Source organism: Mixia osmundae (assembly GCF_000708205.1).
Source record: "Mixia osmundae IAM 14324 unplaced genomic scaffold scaffold_8, whole genome shotgun sequence".
Classification (NCBI taxonomy): domain Eukaryota; kingdom Fungi; phylum Basidiomycota; class Mixiomycetes; order Mixiales; family Mixiaceae; genus Mixia; species Mixia osmundae.
This window is the reverse complement of record NW_014575556.1, coordinates 241,077-255,004: the sequence shown is the minus strand read 5'-3', so window position 1 is coordinate 255,004 and position 13,928 is coordinate 241,077. Positions and strand designations below refer to the sequence as shown.

General features: G+C 55.4%; 8 protein-coding genes across 8 annotated transcripts; 4 read left to right on the top strand and 4 right to left on the bottom strand.

Annotated features, from left to right (window-relative positions):
• Positions 1–11: 11 nt before the first annotated feature.
• L969DRAFT_51715 (uncharacterized protein) lies at positions 12–2,409 on the bottom strand (the record flags this gene model as incomplete). Its single annotated transcript, XM_014711061.1, has 6 exons — positions 12–611; positions 659–829; positions 888–1,003; positions 1,059–2,058; positions 2,111–2,311; positions 2,368–2,409. The coding sequence occupies 6 exons, from the start codon at positions 2,407–2,409 to the stop codon at positions 12–14; spliced, it is 2,130 nt and encodes a 709-aa protein (XP_014566547.1).
• A 56-nt stretch (positions 2,410–2,465) lies between these two features.
• Positions 2,466–3,197, top strand: L969DRAFT_557799 (uncharacterized protein). Its single transcript, XM_014711060.1, has 2 exons — positions 2,466–2,850; positions 2,905–3,197. Exons 1-2 carry the CDS (start codon positions 2,508–2,510, stop codon positions 3,042–3,044), a joined length of 483 nt encoding a protein of 160 aa, XP_014566546.1. The 5' UTR covers positions 2,466–2,507; the 3' UTR covers positions 3,045–3,197.
• Positions 3,198–3,493: 296 nt separating this feature from the next.
• On the top strand, positions 3,494–5,548 carry L969DRAFT_104572 (uncharacterized protein; the record flags this gene model as incomplete). The annotated part of the gene is made up of 2 exons (XM_014711059.1): positions 3,494–5,031; positions 5,080–5,548. The coding sequence occupies 2 exons, from the start codon at positions 3,494–3,496 to the stop codon at positions 5,546–5,548; spliced, it is 2,007 nt and encodes a 668-aa protein (XP_014566545.1).
• Positions 5,549–5,572: 24 nt separating this feature from the next.
• On the bottom strand, positions 5,573–7,957 carry L969DRAFT_557826 (uncharacterized protein). Its single transcript, XM_014711058.1, has 4 exons — positions 6,186–7,957; positions 6,089–6,137; positions 5,840–6,033; positions 5,573–5,789 (listed from the first exon to the last, which is right to left on the bottom strand). Exons 1-4 carry the CDS (start codon positions 7,778–7,780, stop codon positions 5,597–5,599), a joined length of 2,031 nt encoding a protein of 676 aa, XP_014566544.1. The 5' UTR covers positions 7,781–7,957; the 3' UTR covers positions 5,573–5,596.
• Positions 7,958–8,049: 92 nt separating this feature from the next.
• L969DRAFT_95801 (uncharacterized protein) lies at positions 8,050–9,407 on the bottom strand (the record flags this gene model as incomplete). The annotated part of the gene is made up of 3 exons (XM_014711057.1): positions 8,050–8,913; positions 8,961–9,349; positions 9,401–9,407. 3 exons carry the CDS (start codon positions 9,405–9,407, stop codon positions 8,050–8,052), a joined length of 1,260 nt encoding a protein of 419 aa, XP_014566543.1.
• Positions 9,408–9,920: 513 nt separating this feature from the next.
• Positions 9,921–10,925, top strand: L969DRAFT_52085 (uncharacterized protein; the record flags this gene model as incomplete). Its single annotated transcript, XM_014711056.1, has 5 exons — positions 9,921–10,262; positions 10,315–10,332; positions 10,387–10,525; positions 10,576–10,635; positions 10,684–10,925. 5 exons carry the CDS (start codon positions 9,921–9,923, stop codon positions 10,923–10,925), a joined length of 801 nt encoding a protein of 266 aa, XP_014566542.1.
• A 605-nt stretch (positions 10,926–11,530) lies between these two features.
• L969DRAFT_51579 (uncharacterized protein) lies at positions 11,531–11,863 on the top strand (the record flags this gene model as incomplete). Its single annotated transcript, XM_014711055.1, has 2 exons — positions 11,531–11,738; positions 11,787–11,863. 2 exons carry the CDS (start codon positions 11,531–11,533, stop codon positions 11,861–11,863), a joined length of 285 nt encoding a protein of 94 aa, XP_014566541.1.
• Positions 11,864–12,268: 405 nt separating this feature from the next.
• Positions 12,269–13,812, bottom strand: L969DRAFT_557235 (uncharacterized protein). Its single transcript, XM_014711054.1, has 4 exons — positions 13,478–13,812; positions 13,392–13,422; positions 13,267–13,338; positions 12,269–13,215 (listed from the first exon to the last, which is right to left on the bottom strand). The coding sequence occupies exons 1-4, from the start codon at positions 13,551–13,553 to the stop codon at positions 12,360–12,362; spliced, it is 1,035 nt and encodes a 344-aa protein (XP_014566540.1). The 5' UTR covers positions 13,554–13,812; the 3' UTR covers positions 12,269–12,359.
• Positions 13,813–13,928: the final 116 nt, after the last annotated feature.

The following is a 13,928-nucleotide window of genomic DNA, read 5'->3' as shown; positions in this document are numbered from 1 at the left end:
GCGAAGCATAGCTACGCAAATAATGCCTCATCTTGGTGGATCACTGCTGTAGCTACCGCTCGCTCGAGACTCTGCTTAGCATCGGCAGTCGTCGCATCGAAAGGAGCAGCCATTGAGCTGTCACCTCCATCAAAGTCACTGGCAAAGTCGACGAGTGTCATCGTCCCTCGCGCACGCTTTTGGGCTTGCTCGATCGTCGGTTTGGGCGCGCTCAATGACTCGCTGATCGTGGCAGGCTCGGCCGGTTCGGCAGCGACGGCAGGCTTCGCAGCCGCGGGCGCCGAGAAGACGAAGGGCGCAGCTGGCGTCTTCTTGCCGACATCAAAGTTGAAGCTAGGGATTGCAGTCGCTACTGGTTTTGCTGCGCTGAACGTGAAGGCGCCCGTAGGCGCAGACTGAGTGCTTGTCGCAGCAACAGACTTGGTCAATATTGGCGCGTCCGGCGTACTCCTAGATGCACTCGGTGTGGTCGAGCCGTTAAGCGCAGGCGTGGCAGCGACGGGGGCACGTGGCGTCGGCGCATCTGATGGTACTTCGCTGGTCGTATTGCTCTGAGGAACAGGTAGACCGTTCGGCTTGGCTTTGACAGGCTCCAGCACTTTTCGGTATTCCTGCGAGAAGCTATGAGCGCCGTCACTATGAGAGACCTAGGACGCACGGGTGGCATGGACAGTCTGAGCTGCTCCTCGATCGTGAGCTGAGGTTTCGGCACAGCAGGCGACCTCTTTCGCATCATCTTTGGCTTCCTCCTTTCTGCTCGAGCTCGCGTTGCCCTCAAAGCTGCCGTACTGGTTTCATATGGATTGACCACGTCATCTTGGGATCGTTCCTGTCCGCCCCTCGCCGGCAATCAGCTATGAGCAAGCTGAGACGATCGTGCGGGTGACCTTTGATGCAGCAGTCTCATTGTCTTTGATAATATCGAGCATGAGCGCCGCAGCCGTAGTGACGTGTGTAGGAGATATCTGCACTGGCTTCTTTGCAGGCGGGGAAGGCGTAGCTGCTGCATGAAACACAGATTCAGACACTGTACAGTAGGTGAGGTCTGTGCGGCATACCCTGTAGTGCTAAGTTCCTGAGAGGTGATGGACGTGCTTGCGACTTGAGACGAGCCATCTGTTTTGGCGGCAGGACAGACGGCATAAATCTTTGCGGCTGGGGAGATGCGATCGGTTCTGGCGAAGCCGGAGCGGGCTCGGGTGATTCTCTTCTCTGTCGCTTTGCAGGAGTACTCAGATCGGTATAATGATCGAGCTCTGGGCGACTGTAGACAGGTGCAGCCCGCTTGTTGCCCGGTTCCGCAGACTCTCTCGCTTCGGCTTCGGCCAGGTAAGTATCAGGTAAGGACCTGAACGAGTCGAGATTGGCGTAGAGCTTGTTGCCTTTTGAGCGGTACGGTCGAAGGAGCTGTGATGTATTCATCATCGATTTGCCCGGACCTCGGTAGACGAGAGGACGATGTGCTGGTAGTCTGCCCTGACCATTCATGGACCACGCTCGATTCGGTCGACCGGACTGAGACGGCTGCGCTCGCGCTGCTGTCGATGCTAGAGCATCAAGCAGCGAGCCAGTACGAGGCATAAAATCTCGTGACGGTGAAGAGGGACCGGACAAGCTCGAAGTGGTCGATTCGCCCTGTTCTGCGCGTCCGTTCGACAAGGCAGCGATGGCTGTGTCGAACATCTGTATATCTTCTCTGCTCGTCTGTTCGGAGAGAGAAGTATCTCTGTACGTTCTCAAGACCTCCGCAGGCGTCTTGGGCGCAGGTCTACGCTGCGATGGACCGGCATGCGCAGGAGTGGACTGATACATTGCACGGTCGGGCGACCAGAGTGTGCTGGGCTTTTCGCGTGGTAGCTCAGCTTGGAGATGCAGGGCACTCGATCGAGAGGGCCGAGAGGGTGTGAAGGGCTGCCTATAAGGGGAGGAGTGGCCGTTCTGCTTAGAGGTACTCGCGCGTTGGGATGATGCATTGGCCGGTCGTGGTGACAGTGGCCTCGCTCGAGGTGTCGCTTGCTGTGCATGAGATGGCACTGGCTCAGGTAGATCGGGATATAGCTGCAAGTTGTGCTGGATGAGCGGGGAACATCCATAGAACCACAAGACTGACCTTGTCCTCAGGCGCTTCATCGGTGTCCTCTGCCCGACCTGCTTCTAGGTCGACGTCATCGTCGTCCTTGTCCATGTTTGCATCATCCTCATGATCTGAAATGACGATGGGCTCTTCGCTCTGCCGACTGTCGGCTTGGCTATGAGATGCTGAGGACGGCTTGCGCCAAAAAGTGCTGATCGAGCTCAGGAGGCCGCCAACCTGTCCCACAGCTCGTTGCTCAGCGTGATCTACGCAGACACGAGAGCGGGGCGGACCATGGAAGTGCTCCTAGGCAGCGAGGCCTTGTTGTCGCTCATCGTCAAGTCAGTCCAACGCCCTCCTCGAGCTTTGTCAAGGTCGCTCTCGCAATTCGCGCTCGTTCGTGCGTCACTCCGCTGCCAAGCTTCAGACCGTCATGGACAGGGACAGCGACCACATCGACTCATCCGGGGGTAGCAGTCCTTCATCAGGACACTCCACGTCGCCACACTCGCCAAGCTCGCCTTCTGCAGTCAGAGAGCAGCAACGCAATGACACCCAGATGAACGACGATGTTGCATGGAATGACGAGACTCAGCGAGCCTTGTTGGCGTCGAGGAGGACGTCCAGCGGAGAACAGTCACCCTCTGCCACTAAGCACGATGACCGCATGTCCTGGGAGGACAACGCCAGGTTCGCGCGTCAACCCGTCAGCGCAAGGGGCAAATCCAAACGGAGCGCTCCTGCTCATCCTGCTTCCAGCGCTGCCGCTTTCGGAGGTGCGCGCAAGCCTCTAGCTTGTCGATGCTCAGCGTCTGATCCTACCCGTGCAGCCGACAAGCTACTCGATCAAGACTATGCAAAGGACTTTCCTGACCCATTCGTTTTCGATCCTGCGCGAGCACCGACGACGCTATTCGACCGCTTGCCCGCAGAAGACCCGAGCAAAATCAAGAACCCAAAGCAAGGCTAGCTCGAACCGCGCAAGCCAGACATCGTACCGGCTGCAGCTCGTCTCTGTGCGCCCTGGCCACAAGCAGAACACGATGTCGCGCCCTTGCAGTATCGCCATGTTGTTGTCGAGATGCACACTACGCAAACGTTCCGGCCGTCTGCATCGTGCGCAATTGGTTCGGTGAGCTTGTGCCGCTTGGATGGGACTACTTGCCGCTCGCACAGACCTCTCGGCGACTAATGTTGGAATATACGCTCTCGATATGATCCTCTCATTGCACGGCGTCGAATCGAAACTCACCAGATGCTGCAGTCCCCAACAAAATGCCCGAAGTGTATTTGACACCATCCTTGGCAGCAAGAAGTACGAGTCCCAACGCTTCACTGCGCCATGGGCCCCCAGCTCGCCTGTCTGACGATCTACTGCAACGATTCGGATTCGCAGCACTCAGATCCTCACGGGGCAAAATGGCAGTGCTGGCTGTGTATGTACTTGCCAGCATCGCCCTAGGACTCATTGCAACGAGCCGGATCAATGACTACGGTAGCCCGAATGTCGTACCCTGGGCCACGCCAATCTCTCTGCTGCTGATAACAGCCCTGCATCGCCTTTGGCCACAGCACAGAGATCAGCAATTCGAGACTACATCAACCAACAGGCTCAATTCGCTGGCAGGAGCCGCGTTCGGGATATGCTCGACGCTCGCTGTCTTCGGTCTATCAGAACAAGGGTCCATTGCGAGCCAAGCCATCGACGTCGCACTGCTCGTGCCTGCTCTCTCCATCATCGCTCTGGTACACGGAAGCACGAGAGACGAATGGAGCTGGGCGAGGTTGACAATCGCGTCTTTGTTCGTCAGCTGGCCCAGAAGCAGCTACAGCACCGACTGGCTAAATCTGACCAGCCACACTCTGTTCAAGCTAGGCAGTCTATCTTCGATTGTGCTACTCGATCAGGCTCTCATGCACAATTTCCTCAGCATCGCTACCCTAGCCTCTTTCGCAATGGCTATACCATTTGCTGCAAGATCGAGCACTGCTGTTGACCGTGTTTCTCTATTGCCTGCACTCATGGCAACGTCCCTCGCAACTATACAATTAGGCTGTACACTCATCATGACGATAACACTGCGCGATCTGTTCGATCTGCAGCTGGCGAGCTATGCTGTCCTGTTCGGAACGCTTCTGTTCTCGAATCTGCGCGATGGCGCTACGCTTATCATGCTTGCTTGCACTGCAATCGGTACATTCATTAGTCTATGGCCGCGCTACCTGCCGCGCGCAACACAGAGCGAGCACCATTTGACCGAAGCATCACTTAGCTTGCTCCCGATGGCTGCACACTACATCGATCCGCCAAGCGACTTGAGCCATTCTCGCGTCCACTCCAGTGACACATTGACGGCAATAGATGACTCGACCTATCTAGAAGATCTTAAAGTACCTCAAATATCCCCACGACTGTCGATTCAGCCATCTTTGCTGCTGATGATCTGTCTCGTGCTGATGTCGTTGTGGCCGCTGACGGGCTGGGTAGCACATGACACTAGCAAATGCGAGACCAGTCCCTGCCATTCATATTCGCTCGGACACCACTGGCACGCGCAATTGACTCCGCACAAGCATATGCCTGATCACGCCACGACAAAAGGTTCACTCGATATCGTCATCGCGTTCTACGAAGAGAATCCGGCAGACCTGCTCGACGAGCTGGACGTGATCAGGACGACGGTGCATCCTCTGGGACTGACCTTGCGCACCTTCATCTATGTCAAATCTGATCGAATCGATCTCACAGAGCTTAAGCATATCAGCAGAGCAGACCATGTACAAGTCTTGGCCAATCGCGGCAGAGAAGGCGGTACATTTCTGCAGCACATCATCAGACGACACACAGCAGACGGTCGCAACTTTGCAGATCATACACTGTTCTCCCAGGCACATCTCACGAGTCACGAGATTGCCCTGCCTCGGCTCGCTGCCTTTTCACCTCACGATACAGGATAGTCAGTCGCGTCTGCCATGCACGCGAATGCTCGCTGATCTATGAGCAGTCTGCATCTAGCACCCTATGTCGCGTCTTCCTGTGGCTTCGATCATGTCATCAACACGACCTTTCCACGTCTGCGCGAGACGTTCAATATGCTCAGCGGGGACGCATACTGTCACGGCCAGCAGCTGACAGCATGGAAAGCCCAATTCATTGTGAGCCGGCGAAGGATTGCGTCTCGCCCTCTACGGCATTACAAGCAGCTCGAGGAGCTCGTCAATGCACCGCATTCGCATCCCTTCATATTTGACGACCCACCGCCGCCAGATTGGAGCTATTGGGGCGGACCCATATCGCCTTCGAATCCACTTTTTGGTCACGCACTAGAACGATCCTGGCCTGCCATATTCAATTGCTCCGATGCGACCATTGCCTCGCAATGCAACGATAAGAGCGCTGATCCTGAGTTATGTCAATGTCACGATCGGCGCTCAATCACATCGTTTGCACCTCCCCCAGCAAGGCCGTTGTAATGCAATGCATAGACGATGCGTATGGTCCTCTACCGATAGCAACAAGCACTATACTGACGTATTCAAACACTGACACTGCAAGGGATCAGCAGATTCGTCCGGACATTCGTCGGCTATCCGAACGTCATCACAGCCAAAGATGACAGGCCAAGCTCGTTCCAAGCTGTGACCAAAGTAATTGTTGCCCGGATTGTTGCCTTGTCCGCCCCAATCCCAGCCTTCGGGCACATGGTCTGCGTATCTGTGAGAGCTTCAATAAGCCCAGTGCTCCACAGCGAGGGGCAGACGGACATCCAATGCGCTTCTGGAGCGCCGATCATCGTGTTGATAGTCTGATACTGCTCTACCGTTCGCGCCATTATCTTTCGTCGGCTGACGATAAATTGTGCCGCCCAACTCGCAAGCTGCCTGCCATGACAGAACGAGTTTGGCGCCGCATTGAAGTAATTGACGATCTCTCGTAGTCTCGGCAGCATGAACCAGACCTGCGCAATCTGCATCAGGCCACTCGTTTGCGCCACGCAAGCAGCCGAGACCTACGCGTTGGTCAAGTCCGCATTCCGAGGGTACGTAGGGCGCTAGATGTAGGCTAAGCGAGCCCGTCAGCTCTGTAAAACGCATGTAGCGCTCGGCTTACTAATCTGTCGACGAGCGCAGGGCTCCCAGCCGGCGTTCGGCTATCTCGCGGTATGAGAGATGTGCTTGCGTAAAGAGAGTGTGATCAGCGAAATCTTGGCGATCGTAATGCGAGATGATATGGTCTAGATATGTGCCTCCTTCGCGGCCGACGTTAGGCAAGTAAGCAACATGATCTGCACCCAGTGTGTCGCGCAGCTCTTCGAGACTGGCGGTGGCTGACTTGGAATAGACGTATGTTGTCAGATTTGCAGCCGGGAGCAGTGACCGTATGAAAGTCAGCTCAGTGAGGACATCGCTGGGCGACTCGTCGTAGAAGGACACTACAAGATCAATACTGCCGAGAGTCTCGGTATTTGCGTGTAGTGATGCTTTGCGTTTCGATGCCGCTGGCGCTGAAGGGGAGACGTGCGCCACGCGAGCAGGCGGTCGCCACCACCGACCGAGCGAGATCTGTTCGCACTGAAACGGCTTACAACTCGCGTCTTTATGCACCGACCACGTCGTCAATGGCCATATTGACAAGATAGCCAAGCAGAGCAGCAGTAATTTGCTCGACATTGAAGTCTCCAGAGTCACGGTCGATTTTGGGTGCTCGTCCTGGTCGACGGCTGGCAACAGCGGATTGTCGTCCATACTATCTGGAATCCTATGATCAGATCGTTGCTCCATGCGGCAGAAGACATAGATGCCGAGGCATCCTGCTGTCAAGGCTGCCAAGCTCAGAGAAATGACTGGAACAAGAAACAGGGGCTTTGACATTGCGATCGTCAGCAGCAGCTCGAAAGGGACGATAAGCTGCAGTATCAGAGGCGAATCGAGATACTTGACCGCGTCGACGGTGAGGAAGAGCAAGATTGTCTGACACGCGCATAGAGGTATGATCTTGGCGCTGACTAGGCTCGACCTGCCGCCATCGAGCGCGAACAGGATCATGCAGGCACACAGCGACCCAAAGGCAGCAGAGAGCATCATCGTCTTTCGACTGCTGCTGGTCTTTGCGCGCCAGAGGGAGGTCATTGTAGTGTACTGGCTGATGTGGCAGACCCAATGCAACGCTGGGATGAGTCGCGCTGTCTGAAGCTGCGGCCTTGCCCATGCGACGAGAATGCTCGCGACTGTCAGAGCAAGTGCTTCGACATCGCTGGGGCTTTTGTGCAGGACGAGACTGGTCGCTAAAAGAGCTGGCGCATGAGTGGCTGAGTGTACGATCTGGGTCGCAATTGAGCCTGCGCCATTAAATTGCAGCACGACTATCGTTCCTCCTAAGACGAAGCCGGCACAAACACTCTCGATCTCGCTGATCAGGTCCGACAATCCGTCTTGCAATGGCTCGTCACGCTTTGCTACGAGCAAGAACGCTGTCACGCTTGCTAGACCGCTCGTGACAGGCGACAAGGGAGCCGCGACGACAGCATTTTCCCCAGCAATGCCAGCAACGCGGTGCAAAGCAGCGGCAGCAGAGGTCTCTGGACCAGCGCCTCGCGCCATTGCTTCACATCGCTTTCGTTTGGTTGGTGCATCTCCAAATGAACATGCCAGGCGTGGTTGTAGATACGCAAACACGAGCAAGGCGTATGCAATGGAGCTTCCCATCTTTCAAGTGGGTTGATCGGGGACTCGATGTGTTAGAAAGCTAAGCAAATGCAGACGGGGTTGAACGTTGAAGCTTACGCGAAGCGGGCAGAGCGAGTCAAGCGGGAGCGACGACGGGAGCAAATATCAGATCGCGCTAAGCTAGCAACGCCTCCTTGTGGCAGCCTCACTCGGTGTCTATGCATGGCCAGGAGCAACGACCCAGTCATGTATGTCTTCCTACAGCTCTGCAAACTCAGAATGCATGATCTTTCTCTGAGCAGAGATGTCTACGCCCTCCGGGAATAGTGACATTTCGAGCAGACGAGCTTTGAGGAGCGCGTAGATCCACCACATCTCCTGCAGATGTACTTGCCTAGCCTCGATTGGCTGAGCTCGCTCTGGTACATCGACATCTCATCTGCCGGGGTCTGCGGGCCCAGCACCGGCTGATAAGCGACGTACTGTCCGTACTGCTGAGTCTGTGGCATGATGTAGCTGACTTGGGGCTGTCCGTCCGAGGGGTAAGGTGGCTGTGCGACCGCATACATAGGCTGAGGCGTCTGCCCGGATTCGACAAACTGCTGATATTGAGGCTGAGACTGAGGCTGAGGCTGGTATTGAGGCTGAGGTTGTTGCATTACGTAGACGATCTGCTGTCCATTCGCTAGCTGCTGTGTCGGTGCGAGCGTAGTGTTGCCATCTGTCTGGGTCTGGGCCGGTTGCACTTGCTGCTGGCCCGAAGGCTGCTGATCAGCTTGAGGCACCGCGAATGTTACATGCTGCCGGCCCTGCGTCATCAGCTGCGGCTGTACTGCAACCATCTCTGGCGCTTGACCAGTCTGAACGTATTGTTGAGCTTGCGGCATGAAGTAGCTTGTTTGCGGCTGCGTTTGGCTGGTTTGCTGCAGCTGGGTCTGACCAGTTTGATGTGCTTGTACCTGATCGTTCTGTAGTGGCTGCATTTGATCAGTATACTGTTGCTGCACTTGCCCGAATTGCTGAGACTGAGCTTGCCCATTTTGCAGTGGTGGCGCTTGACCATTCTGCTGCGGTTGAGCAGAGCCAACAGGGGACTGTGGTATGGCTGGCGATTGCGGTACAGACTGAGCTGTGTTTGCCACGTAGCTTGCTTGCTCGATACCTTGGGCGATCTGTTCAAGCGGTCAGGAGATACCAATGCGCAGAGCAGCGTACACACCTGGCCATTAGCAACAGGCGAGTAGGCAGGAGACGGTAGAGCACCATCGAAGCCCGCGGGAGTCGGGGCCTGACCAGGCATCACTGACTCTGACTGGGTTGGCGGCGAGGGCTGCATTTCGGGCTGAATGGTGGCCACTTTCTGGTTTCGTCCTGAACCATCCTTCTCGAGTCGACGTCGGGCGCAGCATGTTGAGCAAACCAGTCTAGACGAGCGTGTGGCATTGCCGCACTTGCGGCATGTATATTGGCCCGATCTAGCCGTCGGCGCCATCTCGTCAGCCGGAGTCTGTGGCTGGCTCATCATATAAACTGGCTGTTGGTAGTAAACTTGCTGCGCAGGCATCTCGACGTAGCTTTGCTGAAATGGCGCGCTAGTATAAGCAGTGTCTGGCTCTCGATTGTCAGGAGTCTAGCTTATACTGCACACGATCCACTGACTTTGCATCGTGACGCTACTAGTCGGTCGGATTAGAGTGGGCTGCTCAAAGGGCTGGATGAAGGAAGTGGTGTCTTGAGAAATGCGCTGCGACGCTGTTCCTCGCCTTCGTGCTCGGCCGGCGAGGTGGACCGATTGCGGGATCCGCCATCCATGTATCCGCCCTCACGGTGGCTGGTTGCATGCACTCGATCAGCCTTGCTTGCGAGCATATGATATCGCATGTTTCTGGTGCGTCCCGTGCAACGAAGATCACTGTGGCTCGACCAGAAGCGGGTACGAAGTCTCAAAGGGACGAGAAGAGTCTTTCGGGATCGTTGCGGGCGCGCTACGGCAACGAAGTTCAACGCGAACGTTTATTAGCCTGCTCCCGTTGAGGTGCATCTCAGCCATGCGTCCTGCACATCCTCTAGCATATCCACGGTCGCCCTCGTCTGCTGGTCTTGTCATTCTCGCCAAGGCTCGCAGAACGATCAATCTCGACGACCGCCCGAGCATCTTCTAGATCGGCAGGCGTAATTCATGCAGCAAGCTACCTACAATCAAGGCATCTCGGTCGCTCACTTATCTCCACAATCGCTGTCATCGTCTCCAGCGCAAGCACAGATTCAGCCTGGCCAGATGCAAATGCAGCAGCAGCCTCAGGTGCAATACATTCAGATTCCTCCCGGGCAGCTGCCTCCCGGGGTTCAATACATACAGCAACCTCAGCCTGCACAAGGCCAGCCCATCCAGCATGCCCAGGCTCAAGCTCCGGTTCAGCTACAGCCAGCACCGCAGCCGCAAATGAAGCAGATGCCACAGCCTGTCTACGTTACTCCAGGCCTTCCCAGCTACAATCAGCATCAGGTTATGCAGCAGATGGTGAGCACTTCAGCATTGCCACGCGATCTGCCTGACAGTGTTTGCTTCTTAGCCTATCACGCAGCAACCAGTACGCATCGTGTCCTCGTATCTAATTGCTGGCTTTGACACACGCGCCCCGCAGACTGTCGTTCACGGCATGCAGCTTGCAACATCTGCGATGCAGCCCTACCCGACGGATCAGACGCCACGTGCTAAAAGGCCATGGTCATTCGATCTGTGTTCCAGCCAGGTAATCAGTGGTTGCTTCCTACCCTGGTGCTGTCTGTCATGGTCATTTGCGCAAATGTATCGTACTGATCTGATATCACAGGTCCATGTATCACTTATGGCCAGAACGAGCAGCGTATAGCAGCTCTCAAAGCTGGCAAAGGTATGTCTAATCTGAGTTCGCCCAGTCAGAGCTGACTTTTTGCATCAGCCGGTGCATCGACTTCAGCTTGCAATTTGCCTTGCGTAACATTTTGCGTTGCGGTCTGGTGCATTGCGAACTTTGCAAGCATGATCATGGTTCCGCTGCAGCGCAGCGCACTGGCGAACGACCACGACATCGACATGTCGTGTGTTTCGGACATTGTGTGCAGCTGTGTCTGCGTTGGCTGCGTGCTATCGCAAACCAGCGAAGAGCTGACGGTCCTGGAACGTCAAGCGCGCGGCTACTAAGCGACGGAGCCTTCTCGACGCCTCACCAAGGCCCGAGAGACAAGTACGTAACGCGCAATGCGCGGTGTCCTGCCTGTACGCTGCCGTACCACTGTGTAATTGATTCCTGTGCTCGCGATCATGAGCACATTTTGTACCATATGATTGCAGCAGCTCTCGCTCGACACCGATCAGGCGCAGACTCAAAACACGACAGCATCCGAGACTCATGCATCTGCGTACATCTCGAATGTGCCCGAATGCGAATCGGCATCCTCGATTGAGCGAAGCCGACTCGACGCGGTAAGACAGAGACACGCGATGGAAAGGGGATGCATATGGGAGTTCCCGCCTTCCCTTGACATGCCTCAATGACGCTTCGAAGATTCCGTGACTCCGTAGACTGGCCCGTCATAACCGATCTCCCTAGCCCGCAAGTCACTTCGGAACGGAGCAAGCAGCATGGCACCGGATGCGGACCATCCTCGGAGAGCGCATAAGTAGCTGGACTCTTCTGCTACCCAATAGGATTTCTTTCGCCTCGGCGCATTGTTCAAAATTTATCACGCCAAGCCCGCAACACAGCCAGCTCGACAATGCAGACAAACTACTCGACCACACCAATGATGAGTCCGCAGCCCCAGCCGACATATGTGCAATACGCGCAGGCGCCGATGCGAAACCCAGATCTCGAGAAAGGCAACGGAGCTTTGCAGCAACCTTCAAATGCTTCCCACACGCAGATCATGAACGCTTTGGATCTTCAGAAGAAGCTCATTGTGGCTTCGACTGCCATCTTGACGATTGTCATCATCATCGTCGTTGCTGTTTCAGGTGGGTATATTCTGTCTAGATCAGACATTGCTAACGTGCATCGACCAGTCTCTGTGTCTAAGAACAACCTAGAGAGCGATTACAGAAACGCTACGCAGGCATCTGGATCCGACTATAATTCTTGATGACGATTGCACAAGCGCGCGGCGTTCAATCGTCGTCATCTCCGGTTCAATAAGTTCATTGCTGGAGCTGTAGATGGTTCAGATATAGGTTCATGGGGCTGTCACTATTGTACGCTGACATGCACTGGGGTATGCTTAGCGATAAGCATGTTGCTCAAGGCTTTACTGCAGCGGTATCCGAGATAGAGTCAGTATCGCTGGCCGTGTACAATGAGAGCGCGACTGAATCTAGAGATCTGAGGCTCCCGCGGCGCTGACATGATGCTGAGTACGACGCTGCCAGCATCCCTCGAGGGAGAATGTCGACGACCTGCGGGCGGACGTTGTCATGTCCACGTCAATAATGTCATATTGCATGACATGCCCATGGATCGGATGCAGATCTGTAGATCTCGGCGTAATGTGCGCAGCTCCTGATTTATGCCATTGTGAAAAATGATGCTTTCAGTACAACACGAGTACTTATTCGTGCACGCTGTGGAAGAACCTAGACCTATTATTGATGATGGGGAGCGAAATCGGGGCGATAAATGTGTTCTAGCGAGGTGAGCTGCGCATGCGATGAGGCCGGTAGATATTCCTGAAACGAGGTCGCAGCATATTCAGACTCTGATCTGTGTGATGAAGATGTGCTAGCTGGCGCAGGCGAGACGGCAACGCCGGCGCCGCGGGAACCGAATTGGCAGGTGCAATAGCTAGTGGGCGAGACTGGAATGCTCTGAGAGGTATCGGCAGGCGTCGTAGCAACGGTTGCAGGAATCGAGCTCGTCAAAGGAGCGCGATGGTGTGAAGCTGACGAAGACGAGGGCTGTGCACGGGTATATTGCGGTATGACAGACTGTGCGGCTTGATTGGTTGGAATCGGATAAGGCAACTGCGCATGCGACCTGACGAGATGTGCAGATATGCGATGTGAGTCCTGCTCGCAAGCAAGACCGTGGCGTATCAGTGCATCCAGATGCGATTGAGTCGGATGCACGGTCTCTGCGGGCAATGGTAATTGCTGCTGTGGTAGATCAGGCGACAAATGGTAGCCGCGCGGAATAATGATAGCCGGCAGAGCTGGGAGCATGTGACGAGGCAGTCCTCCCGGTTGAGCGGGCCAAGTTGGAGAGACGAAGGATTCGACCGGCGAATGTAGATATGGCATAGGCAAGCCACTGGTGGCTGGCAGCGAATGCATGTCGCGACCAGGAGAGAGCGACTGCGCCCGCTCCAAGACGCTTGGACGGGCTCTAGTTGGCGCATCAGTCGTTAGAGCCCTTTCTAGCTTAGGTCGATTGTTCTGCTCCTCAAGCTCTTTCTTAGACCTTGCTCGTTGCTTGCGCGCTCTTGCCGCCTCATTCTCTTCTCTGCGACGAGTACTGAGCCTTTCACAGCCCACCAGAGGGTATCAGACTGACTGTGAGACTGGGACGTGCTCGCAAGTCACGCCGGCAACTTGACAGTGTTGGCAAACATCAGCACCGTCGCATCTGCTTCCTCGACGTTCAGTAGCAGTCAAAGCAGAGAACGCGAGATGCCGCACTTTATCTTGCGCTGCCGACATCTTGAGCAGGCTGTGGCGATAGCTCGCGTCAGAAAGGCGTGGGATTCTCGTATAGAGGCACCCACCTAACGTTATGCGCGTTCGCTTTTTCTCGACGACTGCGTCATCTTCCATCGCTGATGCGAGCTCTGTCGTCCGCATCGAGAGTGTGCTATCAAGTGAGCATCATGCATGCACTCTGTGGCCTTGCTCGAGCGAGCGCGTGCCGTCTCTTCTAAATCGGCAACCGGCTTCACCTCAGGCGGTAAGAATCCTCACGGAATGAAATAGCGTGTGATCATAGCCTCGTAGACTTGCGAACGATCGCAGATTGTCTCGTGTGGATCTCGTGCAGGAAGATGGCTAGTAGGCATGGGACGGTCGACGGGATCGACGAGACGGGACTATCTATGGCTTGGACGGGAATCGCGTTCTGCTAGCTGCTCTACATTACCGGAAATTCGGCCATGTCAGCAACCCTGTTGTCTTGCCAAAATATGGAAACCGTGATCCACGAGCCTCCGCTGTGCCGAATCA